The sequence below is a fragment of the Delphinapterus leucas genome, chromosome X, assembly GCF_059928025.1.
Source record: "Delphinapterus leucas isolate spDelLeu-1000000601 "Yukka" chromosome X, BTC_Dleu_Yukka2, whole genome shotgun sequence".
Taxonomy (NCBI): domain Eukaryota; kingdom Metazoa; phylum Chordata; class Mammalia; order Artiodactyla; family Monodontidae; genus Delphinapterus; species Delphinapterus leucas.
Genome location: NC_143150.1, coordinates 39,430,850 through 39,455,580, shown reverse-complemented (window position 1 = coordinate 39,455,580; position 24,731 = coordinate 39,430,850). Strand labels below are relative to the sequence as shown.

General features: G+C 43.1%; 1 protein-coding gene across 11 annotated transcripts in view; it reads left to right on the top strand.

Moving 5' to 3' along the window:
* Positions 1-1,612: 1,612 nt before the first annotated feature.
* The window catches only part of MID2 (midline 2), a 104,515-nt gene continuing 81,396 nt past the window's right edge, over positions 1,613-24,731 (top strand). The window contains exons 1-3 of one of the 11 annotated variants that reach the window (XM_089904216.1): positions 2,128-2,335; positions 13,720-13,880; positions 14,156-14,871. In XM_089904216.1, the coding sequence (XP_089760342.1) occupies positions 14,212-14,871 (660 nt within the window). In that variant the 5' untranslated portion in view covers positions 2,128-2,335; positions 13,720-13,880; positions 14,156-14,211. Of the gene's footprint in view, positions 1,710-2,127; positions 2,336-2,607; positions 13,881-14,155; positions 14,872-24,731 lie in introns of those variants that run through there. The other 10 variants (XM_089904214.1, XM_089904217.1, XM_089904215.1 and 7 more) reach the window with 10 other exon arrangements.

The window sequence follows — 24,731 nt, the reverse complement described above, 5'->3', positions numbered from 1 at the left end:
GTCCTTTGCCCATTTTAAAATTTTATTTATTTATTTATTTATAGCGGTATGCGGGCCTCTCACTGTTGTGGCCTCTCCCTTTGCGGAGCACAGGCTCCCGACGCGCAGGCTCAGTGGCCATGGCTCACGGGCCCAGCCGCTCCGCGGCATGTGGGATCTTCCTGGACCGGGGCACGAACTCGTGGCCCCTGCATCGGCAGGCGGACTCTCAACCACTGCACCACCAGGGAAGCCCCTTTGCCCATTTTTAAATTGTGTTATTTATTTTGTTATTGGGCTGTAGGGGTTCTTTACACATTAACCCCTTATCAGGTACATGGTTTGCAAATATTTTCTCTCCTTTCTTGCCTTTTCACTGTTGATTCTCCTGTTGCACAGAAATTTTTAAGTTCGATGTAGTCCCACTTGTCTATTTTTGCCTGTGCTTTTGGTGTGACTCTTTTACTTCTCTTAGGGCCAGACCTTCATCAGGATAGCTTGGTTGTGATTTTTGCCTTCCTTTCCACCTCAGTACTCTCTAGCACATCGTTTTTAAATAAATTTGTTTATTTATTTTTGGCTGCCTTGGGTCTTCGTTGTGGTACGCAGGCTTCTCATTGCCGTGGCTTCTCTTGTTGCCGAGCACAGGCTCGCGGGCTCTAGAGCGCAGGCTCAGTAGTTGTGGCGCACAGACTTAGTTGCTCCGCGGCATGGCATGTGAGATCTTCCCGGACCAGGGCTCGAACCCCTTGTCTCCTGCATTGTCAGGCAGATTCTTAACCACTGCACCACCAGGGAAATCCTAGCACATTGTTTTACAGGGGTGTTGGCTAATTACTATTGGTTCTCTGATGGGATACACCCAGAATTACCTTAATTTTTCTGGAATCATTCCCATGGAAGGTAAAGGGAGGCCTATGTGAGAGGGGGTTGTTTCCTCCCATTTTCTCACTTCTTTCCCTTTCATCTCCCCTTTTTCTCCCCTTCCAGAATCTCCTCTGGGGCCTCCTTCCCTCTCCCACCCTCCTCGTGAGTGGGGCAGTGGTCTCTGAGACAATGACAGGTCAGCCCAAGGGCTGACTCCAGACCAATGACCGCTTCTGGGTTCCAGATGGACCAATTAGCTTATTAGGGACATTGAATACCTGTATGGCTGGCATCTGTCCCATTGTCCTCTTATTAACGACCCTCTTGTTTTGTCCATCAAGGATTTGAATGTGTAAATGAAGCCGTATTCTCTCTCCCATTTTTTTTGTTTTGTTTTTAAATTTTGGTGGCTTTAATCCATCCCCACAACTTCTGCCCAAGGCCAATAAAACACAGCCATTCTCCCTTTGTAAAAAGAAAGAGGGGTTGGGTTTCCTTCAATTGTCTGCCCTTTTCTGTCTCCTCCACTATTTTTGTTTTACTCTGTAGTTAACTTTGCATAGAGCAGCTTCACCCGAGGACCTGTGCGGTGGACCTAGGCACTCTTTTCTCACTGCCGGTTGCAACCGCCTTGTCGTTGTTCTAACCTGGGGGTTTGTGGGACCAGGGGCTTGGCGGCTGGGAGAAGAGTTTGGCCAGAGCCTTCCTTCTGCATTTCACACACATTCTGCTCTCGCTCTCTCTCTCTTACTTACACACACACACACACACACACACACTCACACACACCCGTTCAGGCCCCTCTCCGTGTGTCTTCCTTCAAGATGACAGGGCGCTGGAGAAAAGGCTGCTGGAATCAGCTGGTAGGTACAGTAGTAGCCCGAACCCCACCCACCCGCTGCCTTTGCTCGCTCAGGTTTCTCCGGTCACTCCTGCCAGGGGAGAAAACATGTAAACGCGCCTCCAGAGGAGGGGCAGGGGGAGCTGGGAGCGGCGGGGGTGGCGAAAGGTGAGCCGGGGAAGGTGGCCGAGCACCGTGCTGCCGGGCCCTTCCCAGAGCTCCCTCGGGGCGTTAGTCCCAGCCCGGTTCGCCCCCACCCCATCCCCCTTTTCGTCAGGATTGCCTTTTTTTCCCCTCCTTCTGCGGCGGCGGAAATGACAGTGTGGTGCTGCCGCGGTGTCATGGTGCTGCCCCTGGACTGAGGAGCGAAAACTCTAAGTTTGGCTCGGGAGACCCAGCCGCGGTAGCTTGGCGGCCGCCGTGCTGTCCCCGGCGGGGCGCGCGGGCGGGCGGATCCCGGCTGCTGCGCGGCGGCGGCGGCGGCGAAGGCGGGCGGCGGCCTAGAGCGGCGACGGCAACGGCGGCAGCGGCGGCGGCGGCGGCCGGGGAGCTCGCGCCGGAGCCCGAGCCAGTTCGCGCAGGAGGCAGGCGAGCACCCGGCGCCCTCGGGCGCGCCGAGGACATGGCCGGCAGCCGGGAATGCTCTGGGTAAAACGCGCCCCCTCGCCGCGGCCCCGGGGGCCGAGCGCCACCGTAGGCGCAGGGCTCGGCCCCGGCTCGGGCCGCGTCTCAGGTGCGGCCGGGGCCCGGGGCGGGCAGAAGGCTGCTCCGGGGCTCGGCGGGGCGTGATGACGGGGCCCGCGAGGCTCGAGGTGGCGGCGGCGACGGAGGGCGCCCCGGCCCGGCCCTGGCTTCCCGTTGCGCCGCTGGGGCCCGGGCACCAGTCGCTGCCTTCCTGGGACGGAGTTTGCACTCCGCGATGCGGGGCGGGGGCGGGTCCGCGGCCTCCCGCGCAGCCCGGTGGGGCCGGGTGCGGCCCCTCGAGCGGCTCTCCTGGAGCCTGGGTGCTAGTCTGGGAAAGGGCACCGCCGCCTTCCCACGCTCCCGCGGCCGGCAGCCTCCTCGGCCCGGGCGGCGCCCCTCGGCCGCCCGGCGGTGGCTGCTGCGGCAGCCGGTTGCTGCGGACAGCCTGCCCGCAGGAAGGCCCGGCGAAACTTAATCCCTTTGCTGCTGGGGGAGCGATCCTCGAGTCTCCGTCTGGGTGGTTCCTTATTTCTGGCCTAGCTGTGAAAGCAGCTCAGTGGGGGAGAGGGAAAACTTATAGGTGCCCAGGACAGGCTGCGACTGAACCCGGGAGAGGTGGGGTTTTTCCATTCCTGGCTCGTAAGAATTAAGTAAATAACGGCGGAGTAGATTTACAGAAACATTTTCGGTGATAAGGATTAGGTTACTTAGCATTTCGTATGCAGCGCATTTCTTGGAGGTGTTTCTTCTCGGAGCAGGAAATTGGGATCCTGGGGTCCTTAGGTTCTTCACTTTCTCTCTTCCACACTCCCCTACCCGCCTTCACGCTCACTCGCCTTCTTCCTACGTGGTCGTCACACATCTACCTGCCCACCCGAATCTCCCACCAACCACCCGTCCCCTGGACTCCTCCCCATCAATCTGTGCACTCCCAGCCTCCCAGCCATGCAGCCTCTGGCTTGTGAACCACTTTGCCTTTTTGAGGGTTTCTGAGTGTGGGGACGGTGGATGGTGATGGTTGTTTGTGAAGAGGAGCCCTTATAAAGGAATATATTAGAGGCTATGTAAATAGACAAGTACTACTGTGTGTGAGTTGATTCTTCAGATTCTCAAATTGGGCCAAGAGGTCTACCTTTAACCCCATTCTGTTCCCTCCCAGTACTCTAATCAGTTCTCTGGCAATGTTCCAAAAGAAGGGAAATGCTGAATAGGGAGACTCCCTCCGTACTCTACCCGGGCTGGCTACCCCTAACCCTCACATGCCCCTTTTCACTTCTCTCCACTGATCACTGCCTTGGGGGGGGCGGTGGGGAAGAGTCTTTGCTATTTTTCTATATTCCTGCCCAATCAATTAACTTAATGCAGATATATAATGTAAATTAGATTTCTCCTGATTGTTCCTCACAACTTGATTTATGTGCTTGAAATACAAGTCTAGGAGCCAAGAAGATCAGAGAGTTCATTCCCAAATCTGATGTTGCATTGGCTTTGTGGCCTTAGGACATTCCTATAACCTTTCACTTGTATGAAAGGCATCGTATTTTGTACTGGCTATTGTGAGCCTTGGCATGGCCCTTTGAAGATGAAAGGGCTCTATAAACTCTCAGCACTATACTTTTCGAAGAAAGTTCTTCATTTACCTTTTATTGGGGTAATAGATTGGGTGTAAGTAGCAACCCTAGTTTACTGGGAACCCTCACTTGCCATTATTAATTCCCCTGGGAGCCAAATATATCACTCTACTTTGGTCCTAAGTCTGTTTCTTTTTTTTTTTCCTCTCGTGCACATGCAACTGAATGAAAACATACATAAAAGTAGGCATACAGAGTAATTGGTGATTATTTTACACTAAGGCTTGAATCATATCTAATGTACTCCAACCTAACAATCTGAGTCAGACTCATTTGAAAACATAACCTCACTAATTTTTAGCCCGTATGGGGTCAGGTAGTTAATTTCTACTGAAAAGTGGCATAAATAATTTTAGTCATGGCTATCTGAGCATGATTAGCATCTAGCAGTGGTGAGTCAACAATATTTATTAAAAGCACCTACAGCATGCAGAATCCTCTGTTGACTGGTCTAAGGCCGCAGCCTTGGCCTTGTATCTTGGCCTCCTGCTTGTTTAAGGCCTACCTCCTTACTTGCAGCTCCGGGATTAGTCCAGGGAGGGGCTGTGCAGGGCAGGGGTAGAGGCTATAGGGACATGAAGGAGCAATTGTTTCCCTCCCATTTACTTTCATGACTACTAGACTCCTCATCTAGCATGTTGTACCTTGCAAGGCCACCCCCCTGGGAAGTACTGCCGCAAATCAGAATGACTTGCTTGCTTCATGAACATATCATCTGAACAGTGCAAACTGATTTAGGTGAAATTGGTTTAGTTAATCCCTCCTCTAAGTGCAGGGCAACTTGCTCAAACTTGTATATCCTAAAGCAGTGCCAGTGGAGTCTCATAATAGCGTCCAAAAATTGCTGTGGGTAGTGAGCCTGTCCATTCCCTCATCCCTCCTCCCATGAAATCTGCTGACACCATGACAGTTGAGAAGGAAACTGCAGAAGGAGTATGTCTTTGCTACTTGGTGAAGAGGAGAGAATGTCCTCCCTTGACTCTGTCCCTTAGTACTCAGGTTCTCTCTTTCCCAACAGGGACAGACAGCCCTAAAAAGGAGGTGAAGACAGGGCGGAGGCACAGAACGTGTCTCAAATGGCTGTTCTCAGAGGTACCTGCTTGGCCTTGTGTGTGTGTGTCATTCAGTCTCTATGGGTCTTGGTAAGTCCCTAGCTGTTAGGCCATGGTCCTCTGCTGCTAGTGGAGGCCAGGGGGTGTTCCATTTCCAGTTAGCATTAAGTTTGTGGTCTTCTCTTCTGTGCAAAAGGGGAACATGTGGTACTGTGTTTGTGAAGCACCTCCTTACTTAGGCTGAGTGCCTTGACTTAGAGCATTGCATCACCAAGATATGACACGTAACATGTTGATACCGGATATACGACAGTTCAGGAGAGTTCACAGTTGTTCACTTTTTGATGAATGAAATTTGGGTACCAAGGTGGTGTTGTGCTAATGTCTGTATTTCAGGTCTCTCAACAAACATTGTGTTCATCACTGAGCAGTGTGAAAAATAGACTAGAAAAGTGTTTCTCAACCAGTGTGTTGGATCATGCTAACATGTGAGAAGACCAGATGAGTGGTGTTGAGACAAGAAGTTCCAACTCCAATGATCCCCTCTGTACGGGCTGCTAGCCCTCTTTTTATTTCCCCTCTCTTCCAAGGATCAATATATGTTTCTGTCTCCATTTTCATGAATTAAAACTCTGCTAAGGGTCTTCTGTGGGCACTGGAGGTTTGTGGCTCTTTCTACAGTTTCTCTTTTTCCATCTTCCCCTTCTCCATGATCACAGCCAGACATATTCTTTTTGACAATCTCCCAGCTCCTGCATTGCCCTTAGAAATCCTGTAAGCTGCTAAGACTACTAGATGGTTAAAGTATGGGTGGTGGAGGGATTTTGAGTAATGTGCCAACATCCACTACTCCCTTCTCTGTGTTGGGTTCAACTGAATACATAATAAGGGTGTTGGTTCTGCCTAAGTGGGTTAGCAAAGTATCCTTAGGAAGACTTGTTCTACTTGGGTTCTTTTCTCCCTGCAGAGCTCTGACTGCCTGACCTTGGGCTTTGTCTCAGACTCTTTCCTGCAGGTCAGACTCCTCTAGTTGATGAACAGCATCCCCAGTCTCTGAATCTTCCTCTTACAGAGACCAGAAGATCTGATAACAAATTCATTATATAACCTAAAATCCTCCTGAAACAGAAAATCCCGGTATTTACAGTTTTCCCAGTTAGGGGTATAATGTATGGGCATGGTAGACAGTGTTAATGCAGGACAGTGACATGTCTGAATGTATACAGCCCAGAGATAGAAAAATGGTTTACGGTCCAGAATCCTCCATCGCTTTGTCTATAGCCCTTTGTTCAGTGTTGCTAAGATCCATGTGGTTCCCAGGGGAGTAGAAGCTTGATTTCAAATAGGCTTCTGTTCTCTGTCCCTTGTCTCTGACCTGAACTTGGGGTCCTCTCAGCCTAACACTCAACAGCATGCCCTACATACATATATTGCCAATTTTATTCTGTAGAAGTAGAGATGACTGCCCATATGGGGGGGGCACTGAACATTAAAAAATTTACAAATATTTTATTGGGTAACAGATTGGGAAAAGCAGTCCTAGAATAGATGGAAAGCTGTGCTGGTAGCAGTAGGTAAATTAAGTTTGTTCTCCAATCTGGAAACTGCTAGTGTAATTGGCATTAAGATAAAGGTGTTATGAATTATACTTAATGATTTGTGACAATTATCATGTGTTACCTTGGTAAATCTGTTTCTTGGTTACTTAGATTAATCTATTGTGTTTGTAGCAGATCTAGGACTTTTAGTTCTGCTATTGTGATATTCCTTTTAATGTTTATGATGACTATATTGTATAAAATAGCCAATGGCTGGATTTAGGAGCTAATTATTAAAAAACAAAAGATCATTAAGGAACTTGCCTGGTTGAGACTTCGCCTTCCAATGCAGGGGGTATGGGTTGGATCCCTGGTGGGGGAGCTGGGATCCCACATGCCTTGGGGCCAAAAGGCCAAGACATGGAACAGAAGCAACATTGCAACAAATTCAATAAAGACTTTAAAAATGGTTCACATCAAAACCATCTTTAAAAAAAAGTATAGGTCTCAAGTCATTAAAAAAATCATTAAATCCATGTACTGTAAAATATTAAGTAGGCTTTAATAACCTATTGGACAGGAACTGGCTCTGGTGCTGTCAGTCGGTAATCAACCTCCAGTCCTGAGCTCACCCTGTGTGTGATAAAAGCTTAAGAAAAAAGAAGAGAGACAGTTCTTCCCTTTGCGGGGGACTCCAGTCTAACAGGGGAGACATATGAGCATAATAAATACCACAAGAAGACTCATGGCCCTCCAGAAAACTTGTGGGGGAGTGTAATTGTCCTCCATTATGTCAACCATGCATTTGGGGTGAATTTCCAAACATGTGCTATTTCCTTAATAACTTGCTCTGTATCTGTCATCTGTGAATGTGTGTTGAGAATATCTGTATTTTTAAAGCAAGTTGATAATTTTATTTTATTCTCATCTGATCCTCACAAGAGCCTGTGAGATGGGTAGGGCAGGTATTTTTCATTTGACAGATGAGGAGACTGTGGCCCAAACAGTTTAAATGTCTTACCTGGGATCACTCAGCTAATTCAGTTTAGAGCTAGGACGACAACCAGGCTCTGTTGTGAGGATCAAATGAGATAGTGGCTTTGGAACCATTTGAAAAGTGTAAAACTGGTACACAAATGTAAGGTGACTGTTATTATTAATTATGCTTACTGACCACCTGCCTCTTTTTTCTGGGTTTCTATTTTCAGTCTATCTTTTTAGGGTGAGAATTCTATGCATTGGTTACCTTTTATGTTCCCAAATGATCATTTCTGAAATTAAAGAGGTCTTTTCCTACTAATAGTATTCTAGGATTTGGTTGTCTTCCTTTTCTTCCAAAAGGTGTTGTCATTAGTTTGTACTCCCATGGGACTCTCCTCACCTTTAGTTGTCCCCTGGAACACCCATTATATCTTCTTTGAAGTACAACAGGCAAAACCAGCCACTGTCCTTGGGCACCTTGGCTTAGCCAAGGGTAAGTAATGCATTTTGTTTATTTCCAGTTCCTTTCATGATGATGCCCATCTCTTGTCAGCCTTTCTTTTCTTTTTTTTTTATTTTTATTTTTATTTTTTGGTATGCGGGCCTCTCACTGTTGTGGCCTCTCCCGTTGCGGAGCACAGGCTCCGGATGCATAGGCTCAGGGGCCCAGCCACTCCGCGGCACGTGGGATCTTCCCGGACCGGGGCACAAACCCATGTCCCCTGCATCGGCAGGCGGACTCTCAACCACTGCGCCACCAGGGAAGCCCTGTCAACCTTTCTAGTCACACTAATAAATAAGACTTGTGTCTTGAGGAGCTGGTTTTCAGTAATCCAAGGTGTCTTTCCTATGTGGTAACAGATAGCAAGAGCTCTGTAATAATAGGATGTCAGAGCTGGAACACATGTTAAAGATTGTCTGGTGATTCTAGTCCAACTTGAATGACATTTTACAGTTAAGGGAACATCAGACTAAGCCAGGACTCATTTGCTCATCCTCCAAGGCAGAGAGACAGTTTCTGGTGTTTTTAGGAAGAGCTCATGGGACATTACTGTTAATATCCTGAAGAATGTAAATCCTACAAGCCAGCTCAATCCTCATTGTACAGCCCAGGGGTCAGGTTGGGTTTTACACTCATGGTCTTTCTGTGAAGAAAGGGAGACTGTGGCTCCTCAGGGAGGTAATGAGAGCCCAGACCCGTGTTCCGTGGATCTGGAAGATGAACACTAGATGGAATATAAGCTGTTGAAATAAGTAGGCATTTAATTATGTTCAAATAACACTTGAAATAATAGCATTCTGCCAAGTGCAGATCATGACTTCTCTCTCTGATCAGAGTTAACCGAATATTGGATTTGAAGGGCAACGCTGAAATCAATCTTTCATTTTGTAAGTGCAGAATGTATTATTTTTATTCTAATCGTCTGCATTGAAAACTCCTCCTTTGTATTTCTATCTACTCACACAGTCTTATGATACCTTCTTAAAGTTTATTCTCATCAACTTTTTTTTCAGGAGTCTCAGCCTGAAGGGGGGTGCAGGGTGACGATAAGCCATACAGAAACAATTTTATACTAGAACAAGGGCAAATACATAAGCATCCTTATTTGACTACACAGCAGTAACTAAATGATATGGAAGGGAACAAATCAGTGGATGTGGATGTGGGCATTTGTTTCTTAACATGGCATTTGGTCTGCCCGCCTAGGCATTTCATCAGTGCATTTTTATGACAAACCATTGTGTTTTCTGGCAAAAGCTTCATGATTACCTGTCATTCAGTGACACTCTACCAGGTTTACATCCTGTCTTTATCCTTAGTATATTCTCTAATTCTGCATAGATTAATGACTCACAAGCTTTTTGAAGTTGCAGCACTGCCATTGTTTTATTTTTTGTCATACCACTTCCTCCTGTACTTCCTAAAGGTATTTTGTGATCTAGGAGTCAAATATTTTTTAGGAGTCTTATCATTTTTAAATGAATTAAAAAATTGGGAGCTGATAATTTTCTGACACCCATTGATCATTAGAGATATCCCAGGTATTGCAAAACCTAGACAGGGAATCACTAACCTAGAAGAGCAATTGAAAGGAGTAAGCAATTCAGTAGAGTTTAGAAATAGTACATAATTACACAGTTGACAGTATGGAATAGTGGTTAGGTGTTTGTTCACACTCTGGATTGTGGGTTTGAATCTGTTTTAAAAATTAAGGTAAAATCCATATACCATAATATTTACCATTTTAAAGTGTACAATTCAGTGGTTTTTAGTATATTCACAAAGCTGTGCAATCATCACTGCTAAATCCTAGACATTTTCATCATCGTCAAGAGAAAACCCATACCATTAGCAGCCACTCTCCATTCCCTCTACCCCCATGCCCCCCGACCCAGGCCCCTGACAAACACTAATCTACTTTCTGTTCTTATGGGTTTGCCTATTCTGGGCATTTCCTATAAAGGGAATCATATAATCTGTGACCTTTTGTGACTAGCTTCTTTTACTTAGCATAATGTTTTCAAAGATTATCCATGTCGTAGCATGTATCAGTACCTCATTCCTTTTTCTTGCTAAATTATATTCTGTTGTATGGACATACCACATTTGTTTATCTGTTCATAAGTTGAGGGACATTTGGATTGTTTCCACCATTTGGTTATTGTGAATACTGCTGCTATGAACATTTGTGTACGAGTTTTTGAGTGAGCATATCTTCAGTTCTTCTGGATCATATGGTAACTCTACCTTTAACATTTTGAGGAACTGCCAAACTATTTCCCAAAGCAGCTGCATCATTTTACATTCCCACCCGCAATGTATGAGGGTCCCAATTTTTCTATATCCTGGCTGACATTTGCTATGTTTTTAAATTATGGCCATCCTAGTGTGTGTGAAGTAATATTATAGGTATCCTAGTGAGTGTAAAGTGGTATCTCAATGTGGTTTTGATTTGTATTTCCCTAATGGCTAATGATGTTGAGTACATTTTCATATGCTTACTGATCATTTGCATATCTTCTTTGGAGAAATGTCTATTCAGATCCTTTGCCATTTAAAATATTTTTTTGCCTTTTTATTGTTGAGCTGTAAGAGTTCTGCGTATTTCTAGATACTTGACCTGTATCACATGTATGATCTGCAAATAGTTTTCCTATTCTGTGAGTTGTCTTTTCACTTTTTTGATGGTGTCATTTATAGTACAGAAGTTTTAAATTTTGATGAAGTCCAATTTATTTTTTTCTTCAGTTACTTGTGCATTTGGTGTCATCTGAGAAACCCTTGCTTAACCTAAGTTCATGAAGATTTACACTTATGTTTCCTTCTAAGAGTTTTATAGTTTCTGTGCTGACATTTAGATTGTGGATCCATTTTGAGTAAATTTTTATGTATAGTGTGAGGTAGGGCTGTAACTTTATCCTTTTGCATGTGGGCATCCGGTTATCCCAGAACCACTTGTCAAAAAGATTATTATTTCCCTGTTGAATGGTTTTGGAACCCTTATCAAAAGTCAGTTGACCATAAATATATGAGTTTATTTTTGGACTCTCAGTTTTATCTGGTTTTGAATCTTAACTTTGCTACTTGCAAACAAGTGTGACCCTGGACACATTACCTTTTTTGTTGTTGTAAAATAGTACCTGCCTTTTAGAGGGTTGTTGTGCCTGGCACATGGCAAAAGCACAATAAATTTAAAGGGGAAATGTGCTTAGGTAATCAGGGAGGTAGGGAAAATGGGAGATAGGTTGAAAGGATGCTGAAATATTAGGAGTGACCAGAACAAGGTGGCCTCATAAATGAGAGATGAGATGAACAGATGTTTGGAGAAGTTGCAAAAATACTCAGTTCCCTGAAATTGTAAAATAAAACAGAATAGAAACAGTATAATAGAAAAAGTTACTTACCATAAGGAACAGAGTGTAACCATCTTATATTATTCTCTATACAGCCGAAATCAGTTAAGGTAGTTATTTTAAAGCACTGATGTTTGGCTTTTTTTCTGCCAAGGACTCTTTTGAGAACATTTTGAATGCTATGGACAACCTTCTCCCCGTGAAAGTGTATATATGATATACATACAGCATCCTTTAAACATTTCTAGGAGTTTCAGGAATCCCTGGTTAAAAATCCTATTTTGACCTTATCCAAGGCAATCCTGGCCCATAGCATGCTTTCCTAAGCTTAGTTACATAGTGAGGTTCAAGTGTCTCATGTAGTCAGGAACAACTTTTAGGACTGCGGGAAAATTCGCAGAGCTTTTCCTCTGTACAGAAGAATTAATATGGCATGATCCTAAGATTTAGAAGAGTTGTGGTACTCTAATTGTTTTTGTAAAGGTTACAACACAGAGGCAGGTCTATCAGCAATGCATCTTGACCAACTATAATTTTGGCAGGAGGCCTTACTCGATTCTCCCAGGTAGCTTCCAACACAGACACTGAGGAATGCAGACCTGCAGTTCTGGAAGAGGCAGTAATAGAAATGCAGAGTAAGGTGGAGATGGGCCTAGAAGAAAGAGGTATGATTCTGAAAGGGACTAGGAGTGAGAGGCAGATTCAGAGAAACTCAGAGGGACACAGAGAGACAGAAATAGAAGTGGAAACATGGTGTCTATAAGCCCTCTTGTAAATAGTCAAGATATTTGTCAAGTGAAGGAGGTGAGATGATTGAAATAAAGGTGTGTGGGAAAGAGCACAGGCCTTGGCATTGGACTGCCCCAGTGCTCTGGGTGTGTGTGTTCCTGGTTCATTTACTTAATAACACTGAGCCCCAGTTTCCCAACCATAATATGCGTATAGTATTAGTACCTTCCGTACAGCCTTCCTGATAGAATTTAATGAAATATTGTGTGTAAAGTTCTTAACATGGCACTCAGAATACAGGAGGTACTCAATAAATGCTAGGCCCCTTCTTTAACTTCCTCTACTTGAAGGGATCCTTCATTTAACAATTTTTAAATACTCTGTGAGTGTGAGGCACTGTACTATGAATAAAAATATGAAATAGTTGATGCCCTCAAGGAGCAAGGAGGGTTAGCTGGAGACACAGATGTGTAAATGAAATAAAACAGAATGTTCTGGAAGCCACCAAGTGGTTGAAGTGATAAACATGTTCAGTGAGAGAACTCCTAGGTTTCTAGGCTTGGATGGTGACATTCAACAGATAGGGAAAATTGGAAGAGGAGCAGGTGTTTTGTTTTGGGGGGCAGGGAAGAATAGCAAGTTCATTTATGGACATGTTGAATTTGACCAATGGAACTACCAAAGGCAATATTCCTGCCTTGAGCGGAAGTTGGAATCTATCATCTCTAAAGTCTCTTCCAATTCTAAGATTCTATGATATATGTACATTTTAATTGTTTTACTTTTTCATCTCTATAGGTGAATGCTGATAGATGTTATAAGCTACAAAATACTAGCCAACAATTTCCAAGCTCTTGTAAATTGTAAAATAAGAATACCACACACCTCACTTTTAAAAAAAGTGGTTATACAAACATCTAAACTTATCAAAACAACTGAGAGTGACCGTTTTACAAAAAGATTCTTCACTTTTACAGTCCAATTTCCTATAGATTTCCATTAAACAGCTAGTTAGTTCAGTGCACTTAAAAGGTTTGATTTAGAAACAGCTTTTAGGGATACATCTATTGTACTTATGCACAATGTATAATTGTACTCCGTATTTAAGTTTCCTGTGAGAGGGCTATGCAGATGTCTCTGACAGATGACAAAACCTGAACAAATACCAGTGGCGGAATCCAACTTTCAAGCCCTGATGAGAGTCTCCGGTGATAGTGAGATGATGAACAAAAGTTATTCAAAAGCAAAAGATGCCTTTCTCTTTCCTATAAATAAGATTAACACTTTAAACCAACAAAATATATTTTATACTTTTTATATTTTAATATTTTTCCTATTTGTCTCTAGTAACTCAGTTTACTAGAAATAGGATGGAACAGAAATTTCCATGTGTGGTAACAGGAAGTAATTCAAGTTCACACATCTGAAGGACTTATTATCCTGTGCTGAGAACTACATTTTTCTAAAGCTCTCTCTTCTCTTTTTATGCAGGCTCTGAGAATGGGATCATTTCAAGAACTAGAGAGTTAGTTTCAAATATGGCCTTGTTTTCCTTCCACTAGATGTGAAATAGGAGCAGCCTCTGTATTTTAACTGGAAGTAAAATAGAGAACAATATCGGAGAATGGAGACTGAGAATTTGGCAGGGCCTCAGGTGCATCATAGTCCAGGACAAGAGATGTCAGTGGAGAGGGTGTGTGAGAGACTGATCCGCACCAGTGTGGTGAGTTGGAACAGGAATGTGAGTCAGTAAACCGGGATTCAGAGATGGCCTCTAGTTTCTGTTTATTAGCGCAGGAAAATAAACCCAGGCATTTGTCAAAAACAAGGTTTAAAGGGGGAGAATGGCTTTTTGATTAATTCCCAGCTCACTTTCCTATTGCTCCAGCATCCCTGGGGAATCCAGCCTGTAAAACCTCCATTGGTTAGTGTGTAATTATGCTACATCCACGTTTCCTTTGGAAATGCTTAATGACTCTTGCTTCGTGTTCCTTGCAGGTGAAAGCCCAGCCTCTGCGGTTCTTAATGCCTCAGCAGGATTATTTTCACTAAAGATGGAAACACTGGAGTCTGAATTGACCTGTCCAATCTGCCTAGAGTTGTTTGAAGACCCCCTTCTGCTCCCTTGTGCTCACAGCCTCTGCTTCAGCTGTGCCCATCGCATCTTGGTCTCGAGCTGCAGCTCTGGTGAATCCGTTGAACCCATTACTGCTTTCCAGTGTCCTACGTGCAGGTATGTTATCTCACTGAACCACCGGGGCCTGGACGGCCTCAAGAGGAATGTGACTCTGCAGAACATTATTGACCGCTTCCAGAAGGCTTCCGTCAGTGGACCCAATTCCCCAAGTGAGAGCCGCCGGGAGAGGACTTACAGGCCCAGCAGCGCCATGTCTAGTGAGCGAATTGCTTGCCAGTTTTGTGAGCAGGACCCGCCAAGGGATGCAGTGAAAACATGCATCACCTGCGAGGTCTCCTACTGTGACCGTTGCCTGCGGGCCACGCACCCCAATAAGAAACCTTTCACCAGCCACCGCCTGGTGGAACCAGTGCCGGACACACATCTTCGAGGGATCACCTGCCTGGACCATGAGAATGAGAAAGTGAACATGTATTGTGTATCTGATGACCAATTGATCTGTGCCTTATGCAAACTGGTGGGGCGTCACCGAGACCATCAGGTCGCGTCCCTGAATGATCGGTTTGAGAAGCTCAAGGTAAGGGATCTGGGAGATACCCCTTACACGACTTTGTCTCTTTATACACAGTTATACAGTTAGCAAGTTCCCTAATAAACCAGGTCACTTTTTCTATATGACAAGTGAATTAACTCCAAACTCTTCTCGTGACAAATAGCCTCCTCGCCTGCAGGCTCTCACTGGAACCTGTTTCATCTGTTGCACAAACCTGCTTGCGTTCATTCACCTCTGGCCAGTTCTGGGGGAATTAGCCTATGGCTCATACTAATAGTACGGCCAGAGAAACAGCAGCCTCTCTCCTCTGACAGTGATATATTGTACCCTATATATCTTTGCCATGATCTTTCTACCTCTTCTTTTAAGTATGTGAGTAACCGTGTAGGTGTATCACAATTAGCATATGTGCTGATTTGCATATATATGCGTATAGCTATGGGAAGGTTGGGTGTGTCTCCGGTATGTGTGGGTGGAGGTGTCTGAGTGTATCTATGTAGGTGAGAGGTTTTTGTGGAGGACAGTAGTGTATGTGTTTGCACACTCAGTACACTAAATAAGCAAAGTTTTGGTACTGGCCACTACCAGTTGCCACCAAGCCCTTAAGAGGGGGCTAATTCTAAACCTGCCTTAAAAAACAGAGCAAAGCAAAACAAACAGCCAAAAAAGGGACTTCGGTGTACCACGAAGTTAGGAGGGATAATCAAATACCTGAACTAAAAATTTAAACTGAAGGCAATAAATATTTAATCCAGTATCATATTTTGTGCCAGTGTTCGTTTTGAAGTGCTTGCTTGCAGTCTCTGCCTGGGAAGTTCCTGTTCGGTGGCCAGAGTTTTCTGAAGTTGTTGTGCCAGCATAGTATTTATATGCAAGTCTAAGTGCCTATTTTTTTAAAGCACTACTACCTCACGTTGATGTTAACAAATGTCAGATCCAGCAAAATTGTTTTAGTCCCATTGCCTGTCTGCGATGTGGCTTGATTTCTCTTAAGAAGCTACTTAACAGAAATTCCAGAAAAATAAAATGTTTAACTGAATAATAAGATTACCACTCCAAAATCAGGCCTAGATATATAAGCCAAGCTGGAAGGAAGACCCAGATGGGATGGAAGGAAGGCAATAAAAGAGTGGAGATCTTCCTCTTGCCATGCTATGGAAAAGTCATTGTAACATATGTAAAAATTATGATGTTGGTGAGGGTAGTAATACTCAGAATAGGATACATTTTCCCTTCTGTAATTTATTGAAAACAATATTGAGAGTCACATTGACAATGGTTTGTGCTGTTTTTGATTTTTTATTTACATTTAATATTTATAAATTTGTACAAATTTTAATGTTTGTTGATTTCACTAAGGGTGATATTCTCATTCACATCAAGACTGCAGAGCAACAATCTCAGTGGCTGCAATTCTTTTTTTTTCCCATTTTTAATTTTTATTTATTTATTTCTTTAACATCTTTGTTGGAGTATAATTGCTGTACAATGGTGTGTTAGTTTCTGCTTTTTAACAAAGTGAATCAGCTATACATACACATATATCCCCATATCTCACCCCTCTTGCGTCTCCCTCCCACTCTCCCTATCCCACCCCTCTAGGTGGTCACAAAGCACCGAGCTGGTCTCCCTGTGCTATGCAGCTGCTTCCCACTAGCTATCTATTTTACATTTGGTAGTGTATATATGTCCATGCCACTCTCTCACTTCATCGCAGCTTACCCTTCCCCCTCCCCGTGTCCTCAAGTCCATTCTCTACGTCTGCATCTTGATTCCTGTCCTGCCCCTAGGTTCTTCATAACCATTTTTTTTTAGATTCCATATATATGTGTTAGCATACAGTACTTATTTTTCTCTTTCTGACTTACTTCACTCTGTATGACAGACTCTAGGTCCATCCATCTCACTACAAACAACTCAGTTTCGTCTCTTTTTATGGCTGAGTAATATTCCATTGTATATATGTGCCACATCTTCGTTATCCATTCATCTGTTGATGGACACTTAGGTTGCTTCCATGTCCTGGCTATTGTAAATAGAGCTGCAATGAACATTGTGGTACATGACTCTTTTTGAATGATGGTTTTCTCAGGGTATATGCCCAGTAGTGGGATTGCTGGGTCGTATGGTAGTTCTATTTGTAGTTTTCTAAGGAACCTCCATACTGTTCTCCATAGTTGCTGTATCAATTTACATTCCTACCAACAGTGCAAGAGGGTTCCCTTTTCTCCACAACCTCTCCAGCATTTGTTTGTAGATTTTTTGATGATGGCCATTCTGACTGGTGTGAGGTGATACCTCATTGTAGCTTTGATTTGCATTTCTCTAACGATTAGTGATGTTGAGCATTCTTTCATGTGTTTGTTGGCAATCTGTATATCTTCTTTGGAGAAATGTCTACTTAGGTCTCTGCCCATTTTTGGATTGGGTAGTTTGTTTTTTTTATATTGAGCTGCATGAGCTGCTTATATATTTTGGAGATTAATCCTTTGTCAGTTGCTTCATCTGCAAATATTTTCTCCCATTCTGAGGGTTGTCTTTTGGTCTTGTTTATGGTTTCCTTTGCTGTGCAAAAGCTTTGAAGTTTCATTAGGTCCCATTTGTTTGTTTTTGTTTTTATTTCCATTTCTCTAGGAGGTGGGTCAAAAAGGACCTTGCTGTGATTTATGTCATGGAGTTCTCTTCCTATGTTTTCCTCTAAGAGTTTTATAGTGTCCGGCCTTACATTTAGGTCTCTAATCCATTTTGAGTTTATTTTTGTGTATGGTGTTAAGGAGTGTTCTAATCTCATTCTTTTACATGTACCTGTCCAGTTTTCCCAGCACCACTTGTTGAAGAGCCTGTCTTTTCTCCATTGTATATCCTTGCCTCCTTTGTTATAGATTAGTTGACCCTAGGTGTGTGGGTTTATCTCTGGGCTTTCTATCCTGTTCCATTGATTTATATTTCTGTTTTTGTGCCAGTACCATACTGTCTTCATTACTATAGCTTTGTAGTGTAGTCTGAAATCCAGGAGCCTGATTCCTCCAGCTCCATTTTTCTTTCTCAAGATCGCTTTGGCTATTCAGGGTCTTTTGTGTATCCATACAAATTGTGAAATTTTTTGTTCTAGTTCTGTGAATAATGCCACTGGTAGTTTGATAGGGATTGCATTGAATCTGTAGATTGCTTTGGGTAGTATAGTCATTTTCACAATGTTGATTCTTCCAATCCAAGAACATGGCATATCTCTCCATCTGTTTGTGTCATCTTTGATTTCTTACATCAGTGTCTTATAGTTTTCTGAGTACAGGTCTTTTACCTCCTTAGGTAGGTTTATTCCTAGGTATTTTATTCTTTTTGTTGCAATCGTAAAATGGGAGTGTTTCCTTAATTTCTCTTTCAGATTTTTCACCATTAGTGTATAGGAATGCCAGAGATTTCTGTGCATTAATTTTGTATCCTGCTACTTTACCAAATTCATTGATTAGCTCTAGTAGTTTTCTGGTAGAGTCTTTAGGATTCTCTATGTATAGTATCATGTCATCTAGTGGCTGCAATTCTTAGACTCCTAAGATGGTAGGCCTTGGACTTGGTCTAGTTGAAGCCCTACGCCTTAAAGTGGTATAAATGGAGGCTCTGAGAGGTTAAGCAATTTGGTCAAAGTCCCAGAACTGGAACTGGAACTCAGCTTCTAGAGCTGAGTTGAATTAAGTACCTTTCTATTGCAGCCTGCTGTCACTTTGTTTTGGACCTAAATTTTCCCTATGAAATGTGATTTGAAACTTACTTTTATGCTCCAGCAACTGCACATTTCATGGGTCACAGATAAACGGTTAACAGCGTCAAGGAAAAGACATAGTATAAACTTAGAGTTTTTTAATGGCAAGAGTTGGGGGCGGGGTGCAGGAAGAGTGGGGGACACGGAGAGGTAGAACAATCTCTTGCCAAATATTTGCAGGTGTTGGAACTATAATAAGGCATTGGCCTTGAGAAATATTCCAAACAGAAAAATCTGTATCCATATGTACTGTTGAGATAACAAAAGACTGGATAGAATAAGCCTGTATCTACAGAGCACCAGCTTTTTGAAAACATCCGAAAACGTGAAAACATTGGATGATTGATTAGATATTTGGCATCGTGCAGCTATAGTCCTTGTCTCCAGGGATAGATGGAACACAAAAGTATTTTACCAAAAGATCCTTTACTCTGTAACTAATCAGTAATTTTTGGAGAAAGAGAGGCCAAGTTTTGAATCGTTCCCCTTTAAGTTTTTAGGAAATGTGCAGAAAATTCAGATTATAAATTAAGTGGAAACTTCTTTGCTCATTTTTGGACGGAGAGTGGAAACATATGAATCATTCCCAACCGTGTGGTTTGTTATGTTGTCTGGAACATCTTGGGCTTTGAGGGGGGAGAGGGAGGTGCTGCTTGTGTGAGAGGGGGATGGAGTGGGGTAGGAGTCACTTTGGTTTGGTGCCAAGTATAAAAGGATATTAGTTCTCCGCATTAAGCAGAGAGGAAGTCTGACTTTTAGTGTCACATATCCTCACTTCTTTGAGTTAATTTTAATTTAGGAAAGCATTTAGGATTATCCCCTTAATCTGCTTGATTCTTCCCCAAGGAGAAAGGAGAAAGCCAGCTGTCAGAAGCTATAGGGGAGATGGCCTTGAGTATACTCCCCCTGGCCCTGAGAGGAGCACGGGAGTCCTACAGGAGTAGGGAAAGGGGTTTGACTTTCTGGCCAGTGACTGATACAGTGTTTGTTTGTACTTTTTTGTTCTGGAGATTCATTGTTGGCGTTTATAACTACACTTTTTTTTTTTACTAATCCCTGATTAGGATTAGTGGTCTCTAATATTTATTTGTTCAGTAAAGAATAAACAGATCATTACATTATAGATGAAAGGTCAGAATAGCCAGAAGCCAGCCTGTCATCTTAACATGTACTCAAAATGGACTAGAGGGTTTGGGATACTTAGTATAGTTTATTATCCTTAGTTAATAGTCCAGGTTACCTAAATATCCTTCAGAAGGCTATCAGTGGTTCTTCAATTTGAAAGAATAATTGTGTTTATGACAGTTATTACAGTTGTAAGGCCTATCAGAGTAACTATTTTCTCTATCACTTTTCATTTACTACTCCCAATATATATCTTAGTTCATGATCTGTGTTGCGTTTCTAGTGCTTCACATTTTAGAGTTTTCATTGTCACATGACTTCCTCCCCTTAGAAAAGACTGATATTATTGTATTAATAAATGTGGCTTTATAAAAGAGGTCAAATTTGGGTGACTCTCTATTGGTGACAGATCTCAACTCAATATTCCAAATTCTGTACAACTTGGTTCTCATGCTTGCCCAGCTGTCTTTTCTTCCTGCCACTCTCAAACATGTTACCTTCACCTGTCCAGTCTAACCTAACTGTCTGCTAAACATACTACTCTCTTTCCTGACTCTTAACTTTCACTCATACTGTTCTCTTGGCCTGCTTAGGAATCCTACCTATTCTTTAGTGCTCAATTAAAATCCCACAAGGCCGCTCCAACATACCCCAGTTTTACCATAAATTCTTTGGGGGCCAGGCACAGTGTCTTTTATTTCTCCAATGTCTCCCTTAGTGTCTAGCACACATAGTATATGCTCAAGAAATCCAAGTGAATTAAATCTTTGTAATGGATTTGCAGTAAGTATACCAGCATCTATAGCTTGTTTCCATACTCATAAGATATAAAGCTGTCTTACCATTATGAATACCTTAGAAGTCTGGGGAGAAAAATCTCCTGTGAACTACTGATAATGTTCAAAACCACAGTGTTAGCAAAAGTACGACATGTCCTTAATTTTAGGTGCCTATCCATTTTGATTGCTGGATTTTCCGACTGCCTAACCCCATGGTGACATCTGTATAAATCAGATGTGATTATTGTAATTCTCTTTGAGAGTGATGGCTTCACATTTCCATGCCCACAGCCTGCCAAAAATATAGCTGATGAAAACCAGGGGGAATAGAGGAATTTCCTGAAAGAAATAAACAAGTACATTTTCTTTATCTCATTACATTTCCACAAATTCATTACTACAAATAATTCTTTTTTTTAAGATATTGGAAATGTCTGTTTCTTTTTTTAAAATATTTCTTTCTTTCTTTGGCTGCATTGGATCTTAGTTGCGACATGTGGGATCTCACTGCGGCATGCAGGATCTTTCATTGCTGCGTGCCGGCTCTTCCTTGTGGTGCGTGGGCTCTTCACTGTGGTGTGTAGGCTTCTCTAGTTGTGGCGCGCAGGCTCTAGAGCACATGGGCTCAGTAGTTGTGGCTCGGGCTTGGTTGCCCCGCGACATGTGGGATCTTAGTTCCCCAACCAGGGATTGAACCCATGTCCCCTGCATTGGCAGGCGGATTCTTAATCCCTGGACCACCAGGGAAGTCCTACAAATAATTCTTAAATGTAGTTACATTTACCTATCAGGGGTCTTGTTGTTATAAAATATTACCTGGTATTAGAGTAAGCTTTTTGTTATGGGAAAGTAAAATACACACACCACACACACAAAGAGAGACTGAGACAGAGAGAGCCAAAGATTGCCAAAGAGAAGGGGGATATGAGACTTGGAGAATATTCAAAGGAAAACCACAACGAGAGTCAACAGGTTGGAAAATATGATATTCTAGAATCTTATCATAGTTGGTCACTTGTCCTTCTTCCTACTCAGTCACTCTATCATCTACCCACCCATTCTCACTCAGCCACCACCCTTCTCCCAGTTGTTTGTCTACTCACCCACTCCTGTCTGCCAAAACAGATACCCTCTCAACTTATCTACCAATGGACATTTGACTGTTTCTGAACCAGTATGAATATGAGTATATGGGAAGGAGAAATATCTTTATGAGAGACTGGGTTGAGAGGGCATATTTGCGTACATCTGTATGTGCCATTATATACGAGTGTGTGTATTTCTGCATGGGTGAGTGGCTGAGAATTTAATCTGTGTGTGTCTATGTGTATCTATAAATGTGTGTCACTGTGTGTGAGGAGGAGTGCCTGTGTTAGTCTTCTGTGGGCTTATCTGTGGATAACTTGGGTGTGAGGGGGCCATGAGTGTAGGGCAAGTTTTCTGTGGTCACCCTAGGGAGATTTAGGACTTTAGGAGAACCTATCCTGAGACTAGGGATCTCCCTAATAAATGAGCCTCATGATGAGACAAATCTTCAGTGGAGGCCAGGGTGGGTTACCATAGCTGAGGGAACAGAAAAAGTTGTTTCTCACTTTCACTCACTTAGGTACTGAATCACAGTAGCTAAATATTATAAGAGCAAAGCATTTGTGTCTAGATTTGGACTCTCTAAGGTATGGTGGTGGACATGTGTGCATGGGGTGGGTGTAATATCTGTCATGGGGTTTTTCAGCAAAACCAGCCTTCAGCTCAACAATAGTAAAATCATTCTTGCTTGTAGAACTTGCTTCTCTGTGGTCTCTTAATTGTCCAAGACTTGCTCCCCATTACTTATAATATGTATAAATCTGTACATGTTTTGTATGTGTGTGAGAGGGTAAAAAATGCATATTATTCCATTTCTACTCGAACTGTGTGCTAAGACTCATTTGAACCCCCCTTTCCCCCCTCCAATAATTATATTGATTCTCTGGCTCTACTCTCACATGGTATTAACGGGACTCTGTGTTGGAAGATGTTTTCTATTGTTTCTTAGGTTTGAGAGCAAGTTTAGCTAGTGGATACTCCAACTACCTGTGTTCTTATCTTTCTGTTTTTCTTTTATTTCTTTTGTCCCAAGTCTCCTCCTCATCAACATCTGAAAGAGCTAACAATCATCAGTCTGAGAACAGCTTACAAAACATTGACTCAGAGATTGTTCTTGGGTGGATGAAAATCCTGTCTGTTATTATTGGGCAAGAGGACATGTTACAGAAATATAATATAGGTGAAGAAAGATTAAGGAAACAAGAATTATTGAACCCAAAGAAGTGAGGTTTAAAGGAGAAAATGTGATAATGACACTCAAGTTCATAAAGGGTTGATATAATGAGGTACTCTCTTGTTCTTTATCTCCCCTGAAGATGGACCAGACAAGAAGCTAAACTGTAGCCCCAGGGTGTTAGGCCAGGGGCCCATTCATTCATTTAAAAAACAATTAATGAACATGCACTTTGTTTATTAAACACTTAAATTGTTCAAGTCATTGTAGTAGGAGCTGGGGACACAGGAACTAAGGCACAGTGCCCGCCTTACTGAGCTCAAAGCTCAGTAAGGGAGATAGGTAAGAACATCTTCGAATTCAGTATGGTAAATGCCATGGCAGAGGTTTGCACAGGGTTCTCTGAAGCACAGAGGAAGGGTCAGTGAAAGGAAGTCATTGGGCTCAAAAGCAGGGAATCATAAATGAATTCATTGGAGAAGAGGGCCAACTGGAGAGAGACTGTGAAGAAAGAATTGACAGGACTTGGAGAACGACTGTAGTGGTTATAGATGATGGAGAGAAAGAATTAAAAAATGATTTTCGAGGATGAGATGTCTTGAAGAATGGTGGTGTCGGTTACAGAAATAGAGAAATTAAGAAGGGACTAGCAGTTTTGGGCGATGACTTCAGACTTGAGTCTGAAGGTGCCAAGCACTAGAAAAGGGGTTGCGGTTCCAGTGATAAAGACAACACATCCCAACCCTGGTGGAGGTGCAGAGGCAGACGAGTGAGGACACAGTTACAAGACAGTGTGGTGAGTCCTGTGGCAGTGGAGGCACGGGGCGTGTGTGTGTGTGTGTGTGTGTGTGAGAGAGAGAGAGCTCATAGGAGGGGCATCAGAAGAGACTTTGGGTGGCGTTAGAGACTTTAGGTGTCCCTCCTAGTTGGGGGACAGGGATGGGGTCAGGGACAGGGAGTGTTCTAGTCCAGAGAAAATAGTTTGTTCAAATATCTGGTGGAGATAGAGCATGGGGCACTCTCAGAACTGAAAGGGCAAGTGTTCCAGAAGGGGTTGAAATCCAGGCCTTTGTGGTGGCCGAAGGATCAGGGCCAGAGACATAGGTTTGAGGGTCTTTAGCGTGGAGGTAGAGCCAGGCAGTAGGGAGCTGAATGAAGGCTGAGGAGTGAGCCTTGCAGCACACTCCTGGTCTAGAAGGTAGACAGAGAGGAAGGGCAAGTGAAGGAGAAAGGGGAGGATGTGTATGAGAGGCAGGAACCGAAGAGGAATCGTGCAAGTGGAATACAATATGGAGGCCTCCGGGAAAGTAGAGTGGTTTCAGCTCAATATTATCAAAATGAACACTGGATTTAGGTTTTTAGTATAGGTTTTCTTTTCGAAGGTCCAAATAATAATTTATACATTTAAGCTAGAGATTTAACCATGCTATGCAACTGAACAGAGGGAAAAGAAAAGAATGTGGGATTGTTTGTGTAACATTTCTGATAAGGGGACTGGGAGAGGGTGTGTCTTTGCTGGATGATTTCAGAACCTTCTGAGAAGAGGAGGGCTGGCCACCTGTTTCACCTGGCTTGAAGACCAGTCTGGTGATCCCCAGCAAACCTGAGGTAGAGTAGACCTCATACCTCCAGTATGTCACCTGCATCTCATTCTGGGACATAGCCCGTGTCTATACAACAGCGAATAAATGTTTGGGGAAAGAATAAACTCAGGCATAAGGGTGTGGGCTTCAGTTTGTGGACCAGATGGTGTGTTCTGCTGTTGAAAGGCCATATGTAATTGATACATAAAGTGACAGACTGAAGCAAAAGCAAAGTAAGTATTTTAAGACAAGCAGTTAAAAAAAGAAGGCAGAATGTGACCCCAAAAGTGTGCTAAGATTTTGGCTGCTGGCTTTTGGAAGAGCTGGGAACATAAGTGAATAGACAAGATGTCAAAAAAGAGCTTATTAAAGAATAG